Source organism: Myotis brandtii, unplaced genomic scaffold, assembly GCF_000412655.1.
Source record: "Myotis brandtii unplaced genomic scaffold, ASM41265v1 scaffold1133, whole genome shotgun sequence".
NCBI lineage: Eukaryota > Metazoa > Chordata > Mammalia > Chiroptera > Vespertilionidae > Myotis > Myotis brandtii.
In genome coordinates, this window is record NW_005353901.1 from 11,034 (window position 1) to 28,516 (window position 17,483).

The following is a 17,483-nucleotide window of genomic DNA, read 5'->3' on the forward strand; positions in this document are numbered from 1 at the left end:
GGTTATGGGAGGAGCAGCCCCTGTAATTCATGTCTGGTCTCCCCAGGTGAGTCTGGGAAGCCCTCCCTCCTGAGCCAGCAGGGCCCCATCATGGCTTCTGGACAGAGCCTGGCCCTCCAGTGTCGCTCTGATATCGGCTATGACAGATTCGCTCTGCACAAGGAGGGGGGACGGGACCTCCCCCAGAGTCTTGTCCTGCAGCCCCAGGCTGGGCTCTCTCAGGCCCACTTCCCCCTGGACACTGTGAGCAGCTCCCACGGGGGCCGGTACAGATGCTACGGTGGATACAACCTCTCCTCTGAGTGGTCGGCCCCCAGTGACCCCCTGGACATCCTGGTGGCAGGTGAGGAGCCAGTGGGCTCAGTCAGGGACCCTGACTCTGCACAGGCCCTGCTGGGGTCTCAGGTAGTGAGGCCGGAATGAAAGTGTAGGACCTCAGGGAGGGAGAGAGAGAGGGAGAGGGAGAGGGAGGGGGTGGGAGGGGAGATGGGAGACTCAGAGAAACAGAGATAGACAGACAGGAGGGTCCTCAGAGAGAGGCCTGGTGACTCTCAGGTCAGAACAAGGTGGGCAGGCGGCCCTCACCCTCCCTCCCTCTCTCTAGGACAACTGCCTGACAGACCCTCCCTCTCGGTGCAGCCAGGCCCCAGGGTGGCCTCAGGAGAGAACGTGACCCTGCTGTGTCAGTCACGGAGCCCGAGGGACACGTTCCTTCTGTCCAAGGAGGGGGCAGCCGGTCCCCCCGACCGTCTTACATCAAAGCACCGAGGTCGGCAGTACCAGGCAGAGTTCTTCATGAGCCCTGTGACCTCAGCTCATGGAGGCACCTACAGGTGCTACAGCTCACTGAACTCCTCCTCCTACCTGCTGTCACTCCCCAGTGACTCCCTGGAGCTCCTGGTCTCAGGTGAGAGCCTTTGACCCTGTCTGCTGAGCTGTCCGCTCAGGGTCCTGTCCACAGAAGGATCATGGGCTGAAAGGGAGTGGGGTGCAGTAGGGATGGTCACCCAGAAGACATTTGCTCTTCAGAGTCCCTCCCCAACCTCACATGCACCCCTCACCTGAATCCTGAAGGTGCCAGGTGGGCAGTGGGAGGTTTGAGTGGCCACAGGGCAGATGCAGGGGGATCTGAGTGACATGGGGACTCCAGGTTCAGTTCCAGATTCTCACCCCCGTCTGTCCTCCTTCCCAGGAACCTCTGGGACCCAGCCCCCCACCCACAGGGCCCATGTCCACAGCTGATGAACCACTGGGTCCCCTCTGCTCAGAGGGAGCTAGATCACCCCCGGGCGGTTCTGAGTCTCTCAGAGGATCTAATGCCCCCTGACACTTAAGGACAGGCTTCTGTCTGGGGAGGGGGCAGGGATTCCAGGAGAGATTTCAGGGGGACCACAGGCCTCCAGGGGCTCTGAGGGTTCGCCCCTCCCCCAGAACAGAGTCAGGCCTAAGAGGGGGAAGTGAGGCAGGTGACAGGTGGGGTGGTCATAGCAGAGGGAGATGTTGATGCCCAGTCTCAGGAGGGAGAGCTGGACACAACTGGGGAGAAGGCAGCACCAAACCCTCACCCATCCTGATCCTCAGGAGGCTCTGATGATCGGCCCCCTCTGCCCCATGGAGTCGGGCCCACAGAGGGGTAAACGAGGGTCTCTGTGGGAGGTGGGAGGTGCCTCCATGGGGAACAGGGGCTGAGCCATGAAGGGGTTTACACCCTTCCAGGGACACTGACTTGGATACACCCTTTCCTTGCATGGGCCTCAGTGTCTTCAAGGGTAAAAGGAGAGAATCCTTGTCCAGAGCTTAGATTTGCTGTCAGATCTGGCCGTGACCTCCTGGGAGAGGGGCCTCACAGGGAAACCCCCAGGACGTGATGTTATGGGGCCTGTCCCCTCTGTCTCAGTGATGGTGACACTACAGGGAGGGACAGGCAGGACAAGGGTCCGGGCACCCAGTCCTACCCCTCAGATCAGGCTCAGCTCAGAGGAGGGAACAGGGTGGATCAGCCCCGGGTCAGCTCCAGGCTCTGCTGCTCCTGCTGTGGGGCTGGGCGGTCCCTTCTCTCCTCTGAGTGTCGGGTTCCTGTCTGCTCATCCCTGGTCCCATCCTGCTCACAGGCTGCTGGGAGATGAGGTGACATTAGGGCCTCATAGAGCTCAGGAAGGCAGAGCCCCCAGCCCAGCCCAACCTTCCCAAGGGGGCGTCAGAGGCTGCAGGGTGAAGACCAATGAGGGAGAGACTCAGAGTCCAGCCTTCACCCTGCCTCTCCCTGTCCCTGCTGTTCTGGGGGCGGGTAATGAGGAAGGACCCTCAGCTCCAGAAGAGATGTGGACAGGTCCCTGCAGAGGAGGTACCCAGAGCTCGAAGCTGGTGTCCCTCTTGGGTGAGGGCACCATGAGGAAAGCACAGGGAACTCACAGTCCTGGTTTCCAGTCCCAGCACTGCCTCGTCCAGGCTGAGTGACCAGGGGCACGTGATTAACCTCTCTGAGCCTCAGTGAAGTGGGTGGTGGGGTCAGCAATCCCTGGTGCATGACTGGTGTGAGGTGAGAGGAGATGAGCGACAGAGCCCAGCATGAGCCCTGCACACAGTAGGTGCTCATTCTATGGCATCACTGGCTCATTCATGATGTCACTCATGTCCTAGGTCCCAAATGGAACCTGAACATCCTGATCGGGGTCTCGGTGGCCCTTTTCCTGCTGCTCTCCCTCCTCCTCTTCCTCTTCCTCCTCCGACACCGATGTCAGAGCAAAGGCAGGACGTCAGGTGAGTAGGGAACGGGGTGACCTGGGTCATAGGAGAAGGGGGCACAGAGCACCTGCCACAGAAAACCAAATGGATGGAGAAGGTCAGCTGGGAAAAGGATTTCTCCAGAATCTGAAATCAGAAAACCTAGAAAGAATACACTTAATGTCAGCACACGTGTATGTATTTAAGGTAATCTTTCATCACCTTCAATCTTCTGAAATATTAAAATTTACACACAAGGTATGTTAAGGTTTCCTCGTTTTCAGTGGAATCACATGGGGAGGGGGTTCTAACCTCCCAGGGCTGAGACTGTCCCTCTTGACCAGCCTACAGAGGGGCTGATGTCCAACCTCCTGCAGGGACCACAGACCCAGACGCCAAGGACAGAGGCCTGCAGAGCAGGTAATTCCTGCCCCAAATTCCCCAAACACCCACATCCTGTGGCCCAGCTCTGCCCCTAACTTTCTGTCTCCTCCCTCAGCTCCAGCCAAGCTGCGGACGCCCATGAAGAGCATCTCTGTGAGAGGAAGAAACAGTTGCCCTGGGGGAGGGGTGCAGGGGTTTTGGGAGATGACGTGGGGGGGGGGGTTAGACTGGGGGAGACCCACACTGTGTGACCTGGCTCTGCACCTCACCCTGGGTTAGTGGCCCATCTGGGAGCAGGCGGGGCCTGCAGCCCTGAGATCTCGGGGACCTGCCAGGAGACACACCCCCGTTCTGCCCCAGCAGATGCTGCCATGAAGGACCCACAGCCTTTGGAGAGTGTGGAGCTGGACCCTCAGGTGAGAACCTTGCTCCTGTCCAGGCCACCAAAGACCTTCTGTTGCCCAGTTTAATCCAATGGACCCGTTCCTGTCCCACCTCACCTGCTTCTCAGCAGCGTCCACACTGACCTCCCCTCTGGGCCCCCAGGTCATCCTGCTGTGACTCACTCCTCCTGGTTTTCTTGTGGCCTCATGGCCCCCTCCTACGTGGCCCCCTTTGCCGGCCCCTCATCCTCTGTCTGACCGTGTGCAGTCCCAGGTCTCAGGAGGAGGCAGGAATGAATGGCTCACTCTCAGGTCCCCAGGATCCCCTTCACTCATTCACCCAGCAGATGTGACAGGGCTGTTTCCTGGCTCCATTTAGGGCCCCCGGTGCAGCCCTGAGCCACACTGTCTCCACACGCCTCCAGCTCCCCTGTGGGTGAGGGAGATAATATGCAAACAAGCAGACAGAGTCCCAGAGAGCAAAGTGCTGTGAAGGAACATAAAGCAAGAGGAGGGGATAGAGTACATGGAGGGGGGACAGGGAAAAGAGTGGGTGCAAAGATCCTGAGGCAGGACATGCTTCTTCAGGTGGATGGGCCATGAGGCTGGAGCCAAGTGAGCAAGAGAGAGCACGTTAGGATCAGAGTCAGAACCACAGAAGCATCCAGAGCCCCCAAGGCTCGGGAAGGCCCTGCAGATTCCACCAGGAGAGGGACCTGATCTATTTAAAGTGTAAATTATCTCTCTGGCAACATGAGGATAATTGACAGGATTTCTACTGTGAAATAGAGGAGACGCTATTCTGTCTCACTGTCTCCTTCAGACCAGGCAGGATGAAGGCCCCCAGGGTGTGATGTTTGCCCATGTAAGCCACTCAAGACCAAGACCCAGGCAGAGAATGGCCACCTCTCCTTCCTCCCTGTCGGAGGAATTGCTGGACACAAAGGGCAGACAAGCGGAAGGGGACAGACAGATGGACAGTCCAGTGGGTCCCATTCTCTGCAGACCTCCAGGTTTCCCCAACACCAACCAAGTGTCATCCCTCTCTCTCCCCCTGCTCCAGGCTGCACCTGACGCCCCCCAGGATGTGACCTACGCCCATCTGAACCCCTCAACCCTCAAAAGGAAGACATGTGCACCGACATCCTCCCCGTCAGAGGAGCCCCCAGATGAGCCCAGTGTGTATGCTGCTCTAGCCATCCACTAGCCCAAGAGGGAGACCCCACACTCCAGGGAGGGGGCCTACAGGCACCCCCAGAAGGCATGGGAACTGCTCTCATGGACACTTAGCTAGTGACCACAGCCAGCCTGGAGACCACGTGTGGACCCCAGCAGCTTCTGGGACCCTCTGGGAGGCACCAGATTCTACAATTGAGGATAAATAATATCTCTATTTTTTGGAATTTTAAAAAACACACAGACTTCTCAATAACCCATGTGTGAATTTAGAACCAAAACAGAAGTGAGAGAATGCTTTTGCTGAATGATAGTGTAAATATTACACATCAGACCTATGAAATGGACAATTAAGAACCATGAATGAATATATTAGAAACGCATAACGCAAACACAAAGAAGCAGCCAACGTGTCTCTCAGGGGCTGACTGAATAAAGATGTGGTCAAATATACCATAGAATACTACTCGGCCGTAAAAAGAAGACGAAGTACTGCCATCCCATCACAACGTGGGATGGATCTGGAGAGTTGCACGCTAAGTGAGATAAGTCAGACAGAAAAGGACAAGAAGCCTATGATTTCACTCATGTGTGTGTGAAACCTGCAACTCTGACCTGTCGCGTATATTAAATATATTGATTTAAAATTTTCCTGCAAAGTGAACTTGGAGTCAGGAAAGCCTCACTGGTAAGTGCTTCTGAACACTTATGCATGTATGAAATACACACACACACACACGGACATACACATAGACATGCACAGACATACACACACGCGCGGACATACGCATAGACATGCACACACATCCCCACACATGCACACACATACACACACACTACAAAAGTCACACAAGCTTCTCCTGAAACAGAGAAGGAAGGCATATTCGCCCAACACAGTTTATCAGACTAGAAATAAATTGATAAGAAATTCAAACACGGAAACTGCAATCTGGGAACGTCACAGGAAGCCCTCTCACATGAACTTAGGTATAGAGTCCTCAACAAAATACTCAGACAAAAGCAACCGACTGATGATCCTCAAAGGGAAGGAGTCGGGGGAGAGAAGAGATCAATCAAAGCACTTATATGCGTATATGCATAACCCATGGACACAGACGGTAGTGGGATAAAGGCCTGGAGAGGGGACCGTGGCAGGGAGGAGGGGGTCAATGGGGAAAGAGGGGGACATCTGTAATACATTCAACAATAAAGATAAATTGAATGACTAACTAAATAAAATGATCTAAAAAATAAAACCTACATATTTTAAATAAGATTCATCAATACATAAAGTGGATAATCTAGCATGACCATGCAGGTGTGTGTTTTTAGGAAGGCATGGTGGGTTTCCTATTTTAAAAAGTTAATCAATACAAGTCAAATATTAGAAGAAGACATGGGGGGGAGGTCATATCAACAGAGGCAAAGTTTTGATAAAATACAGCACCGATTTATAATGGAAAACTCCTCAGAAATAAAAGAGAATTCTCTATCATTCATCAAAGCATCTTTAAAACTCTTCATAAAATAAATAATGTTTAAAGGTAAAACTTGAAATCGTTTTGCCTGCAATGGATACTGTGACAAGAATATTCACTATCACTATTTCTATTCAGCACTGGAAGAGCCAACCAAACAAATAAAGTTTTTTTAAAAAGTGATAAAGACTGAATGGATGGAGGGGAACCTTGGGGGACTGACTGGGCGAAAAAAAAAAGTGAAGGGATTAAGATGTACAAATTAGTAGTTACAAAACAGTCACAGGGATGTAAAGTACAGCACGGGGAATACAGTCAATAATATTGTAATGACTATGTATACTGCTGGGTGGGTACTGGAAATATTGGAGGGGATCACTTTGTAAAGTATATAATTATGTACCCACTACATTGTACACCTGAAATTAATATAAAATAATATTGAATGTCAACAGTAATTGAAAAAAAAATTTTTTAAGTCTTGGCTCCTGAAAAAAAAAAAAAGACTGAATGTATGTAATAATTACTCACAGATACAAATGTTGTGCATGGAAAATCAGAAATAGTATAAAGACCTATTATTCTAATTTGGAAAAGGATTTGTCCAACGTCACTGGATACATCATTAATAGATAAAAATCAATTGCATTGCAGACTTCCAGTTTTAGACCAAGGGGGAGGAGGCATATGTCTCCCTAACGGGCCATAAAGCAGAGTATAAATCCTGGACATTGCGTATACATCAAATATAACAATATTCCAAAAAGTAGAGAAGACAGCAAAAATGCTAAGGCTATTAAGGCCCCAGGAGTGACACCATTGGTGTCAAAGGAGGCAACGTCGGGAACCTGACTGGGTCCCTCCCACCTGGCAGCAACGAGTCAGTAGCCCAGCCACGTGTCAGAAAATGCCTTCTATAGCAGAAGATCCAGGACCTCATCACATAATACCCAACATGTCCAGGTTTCAATTTTTTAAAAAATCACTCGCCATAATGAGAACCAAGAACATCTCATCTTGAGTGAGAAAAGACCATTGGTAACAACCAGCTGACACAGACGTTGGAACTGGCTGACAAGGATTCATCAGCCATAATAAAAATGTGTTGATGAGCAATTACAAACAATATTAAAGTAAATCTAAGAAATCGGAAGTCTCAGCAAAGAAATAGAGAATCTGTGACCTCTGGCTCATAGGCCAATGCTCAACCATTGACCCACACCAGCCAGGTGAGAGCTAAATGCCATTTAGAAAGTTGATCCTGAGGTCCCACTGGTTCCCAGGAGCAACTGGATGAGTGACAGGAAGACACCCAGGGTCTTTGCAACTGGAACTAGCCCTGAGGAGGGTATTGTCATTCCCATGTTGTCACCAGGTAGCCGTCCAGTGTCCGATCAGAGAGGTAAACCTGGGGCCATAAACAGAGGTTCTGGAGGGTGAAAGGGAGTCACACAAAATGTTAGATACACAGCTGCCCGCCACAGGGACGCCTCTCCCTCCACTGTCCTCTCCTGGGTCATGTCTGGGTGATGCGATGTTTTGGAATAGGGGTGTTCCACAGCCTCATTTGGGGACTCTGAGAGAAAATGCCTTCCGTTGGCAGAGAAGTAGGTAATGAATAGGATAATATAACTCTCCAAGGGGAAAGTGATGAAACGAAGGTTCTTGAGATGGGGACATTATCCTGGATGATTTGGGTGAGTCCAGTGTCTTCACGGGAGAGACCAAGGAGTCAGAGTCAGTGGTAGGAAATGCGATGATGGATGAGGAGGTTGCTGGGATGGAGGGAGGGGTCAGGCACCCAAAACCACAGGCAGCTTCTGGAAGTGGGAAGAGGCAGGGACACTTTCTCACCCCAGTGCAGCCCAGCGAGACTGACTGTGTCCTTGTGACTCCAGAACCCGAAGATAAGAAGTCATCTTGTTTAAAGCCACGACGTTTCTGGTCATTTCTTACAGCAGCAATAGGAAACCAACACGGACACTTCTGCTTCCTCTTGGCTACTGTTTGCATCACATATCCTTTCATCTTTTTGCTTTTAACTGATTGGCACCGTGTATTAAAGTGAACTTAGTCCTGGCCTGGAGGCTCAGTTTGTTGGAGTGTCATCTGTGGCTCAACAAACTGCACCAAAAGGTTGTGGGTTGAGTTCCCAGTCAGGTCACATACCTACATTGTGTGTTCAATCCCCATTCAGGGCAGGAATGGGAACTAACAGATTCTCTCTCTCTCTCTCTCTCTCTCTCTCTCTCAATCAATCAATCAATCAATAAAAATGTATCTCCTTAGGTGAGGATTAATAATAATAAAATAAGAAATAACAAAATAAAGTGAACCTATTGTCAACTAGAAACAGTTGGCTCTTACTTGTTAATTCAGCCCTAAAATCTCTGCCATTTAGCTGTGCTTTCACCGTTTACATTTAATGTGATCATCAGCCATGCTGTTGTTAGGTGTCCCATATTATTCGTTGTTTCTTCAGTTTTCCCTTTACTGTTCCTCTTTTTAGTTTTTTGGATGGCTTTTTTTTTTAGTATTCCATTCTAATGAATTTACTGGTATTCTAAGTATAACTCTGTGCATGATGTTTCTGGAGGGGCTATGGTAAGTATAACAATATAGACACCTAATTTCACAAATTCTACACAGAGGTCATATTTTACTTCTTCAAGGAAAATGCAGAAGCTTTACAGCCATGTAGTTCCTTCTACCCTCACCACTTTATGTTATAGTTATTACATGGATTACTTCTACATACATTACACACCCCACCAGACCATGTGACTTATTATTTGCTTTCGGCAACCATGCATATTTTCTCAAACTTTAGAGGAGAAAAATATGCTATTACATTTACTTAGCTATTTATTTGGATGTTTTTTGTTCTCTGTTTGTCCTTGAATTTCCAAGTGTCCCTCTAGGATCATTTCCTTTCTGCCTGAATAACTTACCTCTTTTAAGCAAGTCTGCCGGCAACAAATTTGCTCAGTGTTCCTTCCTCTAAGAATATTTTGAGTCCATTTCTGAAGAATACTTCCAGAGAAATTCCAGGTTGACTATTCTCATCTCCCAGGACTTTAAACATCTTCCAACCACCATGGTTTCTGATAATAAATCTGTAATCACTCAAATCATGTAATGTGCCATTTTTCTCTGGATTTTTTCAATTTATTTTTACTAGTTTGATAGTTTGGTGATCATCAGTGTTGCCATGGACATAAAGATATACAGTATAATGGGGTTCCTTAAACATGTGACTGTATGACTTTCAGCAAATTTGTGAAATAGCTATTTATTTCTTCAAATCTGTTTTTTCTTCATTGACGTCATTCTCCTTTGCTGGGAAATCAATAACATAAATTGTGGCAGGTCCCCAAGTCTGTCTGTGACCATGTTGAAATCTGGATTGCCTCCCACGCGGGCGCTTGCCCAGCGCTGGAGATGGAATTCCCAGTGTGAGAGAGGAGCTCTGCTCAGGGGAGGAGGGGCTCAGAGGAGGCAGCAATGACTCAGAAGTTTCAAAGGAGAGCCATGAGAAGAAAGATGGTGCTGACTTACAGAAACAGGAAATTAGCAAAGGGAAGGAAGTGTGTGGGGAAAGAAAATCCAGTCCCCGTGGGGCCCTGCTTTCTTCTGAGAAATGGGGATCAGTCTTCTTAGCATCTCCAGGCCTCCTTGTTCCCTGGGGTGTCCTCCCTGGGACGCCCCACTGGCTCCTCCAGGCACCAAGGAGAGTGGAGCAGCCTTCACTTCCTCATTGGAGCACTTCACATAGACCATCAACTCTCTCCATGTGCCCCATTGAGCCCTTCTGAGCAGTGCCCCCACCCACCACAGACTCAAGATGTCTCATCTGTGTCGTCCAACCAGCCTCCTTCCTGGTCCTCCAACCCAGGCCACACTCTTTCCCCAGTTCTCTCCTCTGCCCATCCTATAGGCCTATCTGGTCTGAGCCAGCCTGCTGCACCCCCTCCACCAGTTTCCACCTTCAAAAGAGATCCAAGTTGCACAACTGATATTCAAGGCTGTGAATGGTCAGGTTGACCTAAACTCACCAGCCCCAGCAAGCAGGACTCTCCCTCCACAACCCAACTCACCCAGTTACCCACACCCCTCCACACCAAACCACACTCAGAAACTGAGCTGTTGGAAAATTCTGTGCAGTCAGGTGACTTAGTTGGTTAAAGCGTCATCCCGATATGCCAAGGTGGGAGGTTCAAACCCTAGTAAGGCCACATACAAGATTCAAGCAATGAATGCATCAATAAGAGGAGCAAATCTCTCTCTCAAATATCTCTCTCTCTCTCTCTCTGAACCTAGCCACCTCCATTCCAACCTGCTGGACCAAACCCATCCTGTCTTATCTAACTCAACTGAAAATGTACATTGTGTTGAAGGTTTGTGTAAGAGTTATAGGCGAAAACCACAGAAATAACTTAAGATACTGACCAACAGACCATCCAGGGCCAGGTGAACGTTGGAGTTTTATTATCAATGGCGTTAACAATCAATAGAGCTGTTCGGCATGGCATTTTCACATAGTGGTCACCTTTTAAAATCAGAAATCTTTTTGTACAATCTGTTGCTTCAAATTTATCCCATTGACTTGGAGCTAAAATCCCAAATATTTGCGTGGTTCACTAGACCCTGTGTGACTAGCCTGAGCCTTCACGTGACTTCTCTCACTTCTGACAACAGCTCAAGGTCTTTCTGGTCAAAGACGCACCGTCCCTCCCCCCAGCCCGCCACCTCTGGGCTCCTCCCTGCTCATGTCTTGGGTCAGTCCATGCAGGAGAATGACCCGCTCTCCAGGACCCAGGTTGCATGGCATCTGCCTATTATTGAACCTCATTATCTCATTTCCTTTATTCTCCCAACGGGTACATGAGGCTGTAACTGAACTGTGAGCCGCCTAAATATCTGCAACATCTGCCTCATCTCAGCCCCATGAGTCCAGGGAAGGGATCCCTGAGCTTCAGCTATGACTCTTCCAGGCTCTGTGGAGTTTATGTCATCTGCACACCGGGGACCATGTGAAGAAGCCACCCGACGTAGAACCTTGCTACTCTTCTTGGCCTTGGTGAGCTCTGGGGAAAGGAGGAGGGGATGGAGTGTTAACAGCTCAGTAACCATCACTGGGCTGATGGGATGGTGAAAGGAGGGGAGAAAACGTGCATTTGTGGAGTCTCAGGAAAGAGAAGGGAACTCCCAAGGTCACACAGACTCTGTGAGAGGCAGGAGCTGGTGCTTCCTTCTGTTCTGCCCTATGCCCTGCACCCTCGAGCAATGGGAGCAGGTCACCCTCTGTATTGGGGTTAGACAGGAGGAGGAGGCAGAGTGTGGGGGGGTGTCTGCTGAGACTCAGATCTGGTCCTGAAGGTCCCGGGACCTGCTGTGTCCTCAGCCATCCTTCAGGGGGAGCAGAGTGAGGCTGACGAAGAAATAGGGATCTGTCACCTGGAGCCGGGACCCTGTCACACCCATGCACCTGCTTGTCCTGCTGGGCTCTGCAGACTTCATCCCTCATCAGTACCATTGGGGACCATGGCAGACAGCACCACCACCTTGACCTTCATTGTCCTCCTGGGCCTTGGTGAGTTAGTGGGGGAAAGGAGGAGGGATGGGGTCCCCTCCCCTCCCAGGTCCTGGCCTTGGGAGACCCCAGGATTCAGGAGGCTCAGTGAGGACAGGACTTTGGGGTGAGGAGACAGTGCTCAGGGGCCCAGACCAGGCCTGGAGCTTCTATGTCGGTCGGGGACAGTTCTCACAGGGACTCTCTTCCAGGGCTGTGTCAGGGCCCGTGGGACCAGGTCCAGGCAGGTGAGTCTCCCCCCCCCACCTCCCGCCCGCTTCCCCTGATGTCCTGCTTCAGCACAGTCCCCCCTAGGCACCTGGGGAGACACAGGTTTTGAATAATGGTGACCAATCTGGGAGGGGCCTGGGTGTGACAGTGGTGAAGATGGGGAGAAGGACACCCCGGACCATTCAGGTCCGATTCCTTTCCAGAATTCATCCCCAGTCCCTTGATCTGGGCTGACCCGGGCCACTTCATCACCAACGGGAGCTCTGTGACCATCTGGTGTGAGGAGTATCTGAGGGCTAGTGCCCACAGTCTGTATAAAGACGGGGGCTCTGACCCCTTGGAAATAAGGATCCCACAGTACTCCAGCAACAAGGCCGGTTTCCTCATTGAAGCCATGACCCCGTCCCACACAGGGCTGTACCAGTGTGCATATTACACCACTGAGGACAAACTGTCACAGAGGAGTCAACCCAGGTCTGATTCCTTTCCAGAATTCATCCCCAGTCCCTTGATCTGGGCTGACCCGGGCCGCTTCATCACCAACGGGAGCTCTGTGACCATCTGGTGTGAGGAGTATCTGCAGGCTAGTGCCCACAGTCTGTATAAAGACAGGGGCTCTGACCCCTTGGAAATAAGGATCCCACAGGACTCCAGCAACAAGGCCGGTTTCCTCATTGAAGCCATGACCCCGTCCCACACAGGGCTGTACCAGTGTGCATATTACACCACTGAGGACAAACTGTCACAGAGGAGTCACCCCCTGCTCCTGGTGGTGACAGGTAAGGGAGACGCTGTGGGCTCCAGGTCACAGGCAGAGGGAATACAGTGTGGCCTCAGGGGACTTCACCCCTCACAGAACACACCTGGGGCGCAAGGGTGACTGTCCCTTTAACACAGACGTTTTCTCCTTCCTCAGGAATGTACCCTGCACCCTCCCTCTCAGCCCAGCCAAGCCCTGTGGTGGCCTCAGGAGGGAACGTGTCCCTCTCCTGTAGCTCACAGTTCACATCAGGCCCTTTCCATCTGCTGATGGAGGGAAAGTGTGATCCACCCCGACACATGGAAGCAGAACTGAGGATCCATAATGGGAGGTCACAGGCCCAGGCCATCTTCTCTCTGGACCCCGTGATCACCTCCCATGGGGGGACCTACAGATGCTATGGTTCTTCCAGCTCCAACCCCAACGTGTGGTCACAGCCCAGTGCCCCTCTGCACATCGAGGTCACAGGTGAGGGACAGACCCCTGTGCATCCCCATCTGTTTCCTGGGCCCAAATTAACTGTGCTGTGTGTCCATTGGGGCCCTTAGGTCATGGGGGTCAGGGGCCTCCTGCCCAGACTCTGTGCATTCACCTCTGCTCAGTGTTTCTGTGCACCCCAGTTGGATGCAGGAGGCGTCCTCTACAGGGATATGGCCCACATTCTCCTACACCCAAACTGGGGTGCTCTCCCTCCCTCCCTGTCCTCGCTCACTCTCCTTCACTGCCCTTCTGTTCTCACCCTGTCACATGAGGGTCCATCCCACCTGGCTGGTTTGGATTCACATCTATACAACCCTTCATGCTGGGTCTATTATGGCTCTTTTTAGAGAAACTTCAGGCAATACTTCAGTCCATAAACTCACAATTTCACTTACATTATATGGAGTCCAGATAGAAATATAAACATTCTATTCCTCTTTTCATTGGGAGCAGATCAAATTCAGATATTTGTTATGGAGAATAACTTCTTCTTTATATAAAGTCTTCTTATCACACACATTTTCAAATGAGCTTTATGAATGAACTTCAGAAGCATTTGACAGCTATTTGTAAAATTGAGTAAATGCACAGCCCACTTAGAGAATTGCACACCTAATATTGTAATTTGTGAGTAAGCAGTGTGATTCCTGTAGATTTTCTAAATGGTAGTAAGTGCACATAGGAAAGCTATTGTGTGGACATACTTATATCCTGACCTGTTAGCCTCCCACAGATTCTCTCCCTGTGGATTGGTTTTCAGTTGATCCCTCTGATATAAGATTATAATCCCCAGCAGTCAAAGGAAATGTCATTTCTTTATTCCCAATGGCATACCTATTTTTCTCACTTCACTTCCCATAGGATGAAACCGCAAAGCACAATGTTAATTCAAACCCAAAGTTATGTCAAGGCAAATCCATTTACAAATTTGCATTTTATATTGAAAGCACTATTGGTCCCTATGTTCCAATCCGTTCTTCTGTTTCATTAGGGTTTACTAGGAAGGCTTTCTTTCCCTGACAGATACACCCACCTCCATAATTATCTTTTCTCTGACTTTTAACCACATGACACACATTACAAAGGCTTCTTAGATTCACCCACTTGGATAGTAACCCAACTGAGCAACAGGAATCATCCATGTGTATATCTGAATAGTGGAGCTGACATTTAGAGTTATTGCATGGATCAGTGTACTGAGGAGATGTCAATAATTTTGTTTATATCTCGGGTTTTATAGCAAATAGGGTAACAGGTTGACATGATTTCCTACTTTGGGTGCTCACTAAATAATGAAATTAGGGGAGTTTTCTCTGTGACTTAACTTTGAGCCAGAAGTGTGGACCTCCTTGGTTATGACCTTTGTTTGTACTTTGAGATAAAGCAAAAGCTCACACCATTAGCATCCATATGCCCACATTTCTCATCTAGTAAATATATCTACCACTGTAGGTATTCATTTGTATAATTGTATAATGAATGAACTAAATCTTATCTGGTTTGGCTCAGTGAATAGAACGCCAGCCTATGGACTGAAGGGCCCCAGGATTGATTCTGGTCAAGGGCACATGTCCAGGTTGCAGGCTCAGTCCCCTGAAGGGAATGTGCAGGAGGCAGCCAATCAATGATTCTCTCTCATCATTGATGTTTCTATCTATCCCTCCCTCTCCCTTCCTCTCTGAAATCAATAAAAATATATTTAATATATAAATAAATGAGTTAATGAAAGAATCAATAAATGAACAATTCCAGGTGAGGATGAAAATGCCGACCCCAGAGGAGGGGCCTGGGCAGGGTGGGGTGAAGGAGACACAGCCCAGACTTTCACTCCTTCATGCTCATGAGATTCAGGAATCCCTGATACCAACCCCTCCTCCACAGACCCTGGGTCCCCAGCTGTTGAGAACCTGGGATGACTTAGCTGTAGGGGAATAAGCTCATGGGGTCTTGAGTCTCAGGCTGAACACAGAACACACAGCTCTTAGTTATTTCTCAATTGGGACCATTTCTCCCCTCACCCTCAGTTCTTGGGCACATCTAACTCTTGTCAAGGTGACTCAGCAGGTGCTGAGTTCAGATATCACAGGGACGCTGAAGTAAAGGGGAGGTTGGAACCAGGGTTGACACAGAATCCTGGAGATTTGGGTTCTGCCCTGACCTCTGTGACCTTTGCATGCACATTTTCCAGCCTCCAAACCCCAAGACCCAGTGCCGATTCTCGTTGGGATGGGCGTGGCTGGCTTGTTCCTGGTGCTCTTCGGGGTGGCACTATTTCAGTCTCGAAACGACTACAGAAGGACCCTCGAGGCAGCCAGGATGTGAACACAGAGGGGACAACCGATCAGAGTCGGAGAGACTTGGAGCCCATCTGATGACCCCAGGAGGTGCTGAAAGAGAATGTGGACCATAATTGGGGAAACTGTCTGCTGAGAACGTCCAGGGGAGAAGACGTGGTAGATGAGGTTTGGGTGCAGGAGAACGTGGGTCATGTCTTCCTCCATCCACCTGGGGTGCTGTCCCTCCCTTCCTGTCCTCACTCACTGTCCTCCACTGCCCTTCTGTTCTCACCCTGTGACATGAGAGTCTGTCCCACATGGCTCGTTGGGATTCACATCTATACACCCCTTCATGCTGGGCCACATCCATCCCAACAAAATGTGGTATCTTCATAACCTGGGTTTGTTTTTTTATTTTATTTTTATTGACTTTTGAGAGAGAGGAAGGGAGAGGGATAGAGAGATAGAAACATTGAGGAGAGATAAACATCAGTTGCCTCCTGCATGCCCCCTTTTGGGGATGGAGCCTGCAGCCTAGGCATGTGCCCTGAGCTGGATTCGAACCAGTGACATCCTGGTTCATAGGTCGATGTTCAACCACTGAGCAACATTGGCTGGGCTGTGGGATTATTTTTAAACCAAGAAGAACAAAGTAAAAAAATGTCCTGATACCTGCTCCACGTGGTCCAGACTATTGCACATCTCCACCCTCCTACCATCTCCATGGGACTTCTTTTTTTTTGGTGATGGATTACAAATTTATTTGATCATCCACACATTACATGGCTGAACCTGGATCGGTGCTTCTCCTTTGTATCCTTACCTGGGACCTGCTGTTCACCTAGATTTCATGTGGTTCTGAATGATGCTTGCTCTGTAGTTTAGTTGTAATTTCGCTGTGGTTTTGGGAGGATTTAAGTACTTCCTTTACTTCCTCTGCTATCTTGAGAAGAAGTTGTAATATTTTGATAATAAATAAGTAATTTTGAATTGTTGGCATCATTTCATTTAAGTAATGCATAGGTTTGTTTTAAGTAGCTTTTTAAAATTTTTCCAGACCAGTTTTAAATTGATTCAGATTTATTTGCTTTATGCATTTACATCAATCAGTTTTGAGGTTATACATGCATTTCCAGTAGGAATAGTTACCACCATTGTTAATATTGGTAAACGGGTCTGTGGGCCAGTCACTAGCTGCAACTACAACTGTTCCACCTGGAGCGATAGGATTACTGTGCCTCAGTGTTTCTACCAAAAGGTCATTGCTGATGCCGGCTGCACTGAAAGGCTCAACAACAGACGTGGTCACAGCATCAGAAGATTGCTTGAGAAAGCTGTCCCATGTACATGGATCTGAACCCTTGAAGGATCACCTCCAAATAGACCAATTTCCCCCAAAATAGTCATCCTTGAAAGGATCCCTGCCAACAAAAATACCAAACTGGAAACAAATCCAAGTCTGTATCTGCACCTGGATCTGCCAGTGACCTTGATTCTACAGTTGATGGCTCTTCCTCATTTGAGTGTCTGTCACTGTTACATCAAAACAAATATTTTATTGGCAGCTGCAGTCCCCACTCCATTCCCATCAGCCATCACACCATTCCCATCAGTCCCCACTCCATTCCCATCAGCCATCACTACATTCCCATCAGTCCCCACTCCATTCCCATCAGCCATCACTACATTCCCATCAGTCCCCACTCCATTCCCATCAGCCATTACTCCATTCCCATCAGTCCCCACTCCATTCCCAGGAGGCAGCATGTCAGAGCAGTTCTTGCTCAGACTCCAGGCTGCTCAGGCCTTCTGTGCACATTCAGTTGGCTGTTGCTCTGCTGCCTGTGCTGAGGCTGCAATAATCTCTAGCTGCTAGCACCATCTCTGGAGTCTAGCACCATTTACAAGGATGCTGTGTGGGCTGCTGCACCAATTTCTTTTTTTAAAAACTGTATCCTTATTGTTGAAAGTATTAGAGTTGTCCCCGTTTTTTCCCCACTGACCCCTTCCACCCCACAA

The 17,483-nt window shown here is 49.4% G+C and overlaps 1 protein-coding gene across 1 annotated transcript in view; it reads left to right on the forward strand.

Moving 5' to 3' along the window:
• Positions 1 to 17,483, forward strand: part of LOC102258466 (leukocyte immunoglobulin-like receptor subfamily A member 4) — a 40,382-nt gene that overhangs the window by 10,983 nt on the left and 11,916 nt on the right. Inside the window, 1 exon segment of the mRNA XM_014547760.1 lies at positions 834 to 907. Coding sequence (XP_014403246.1) covers positions 834 to 907 — 74 coding nt within the window.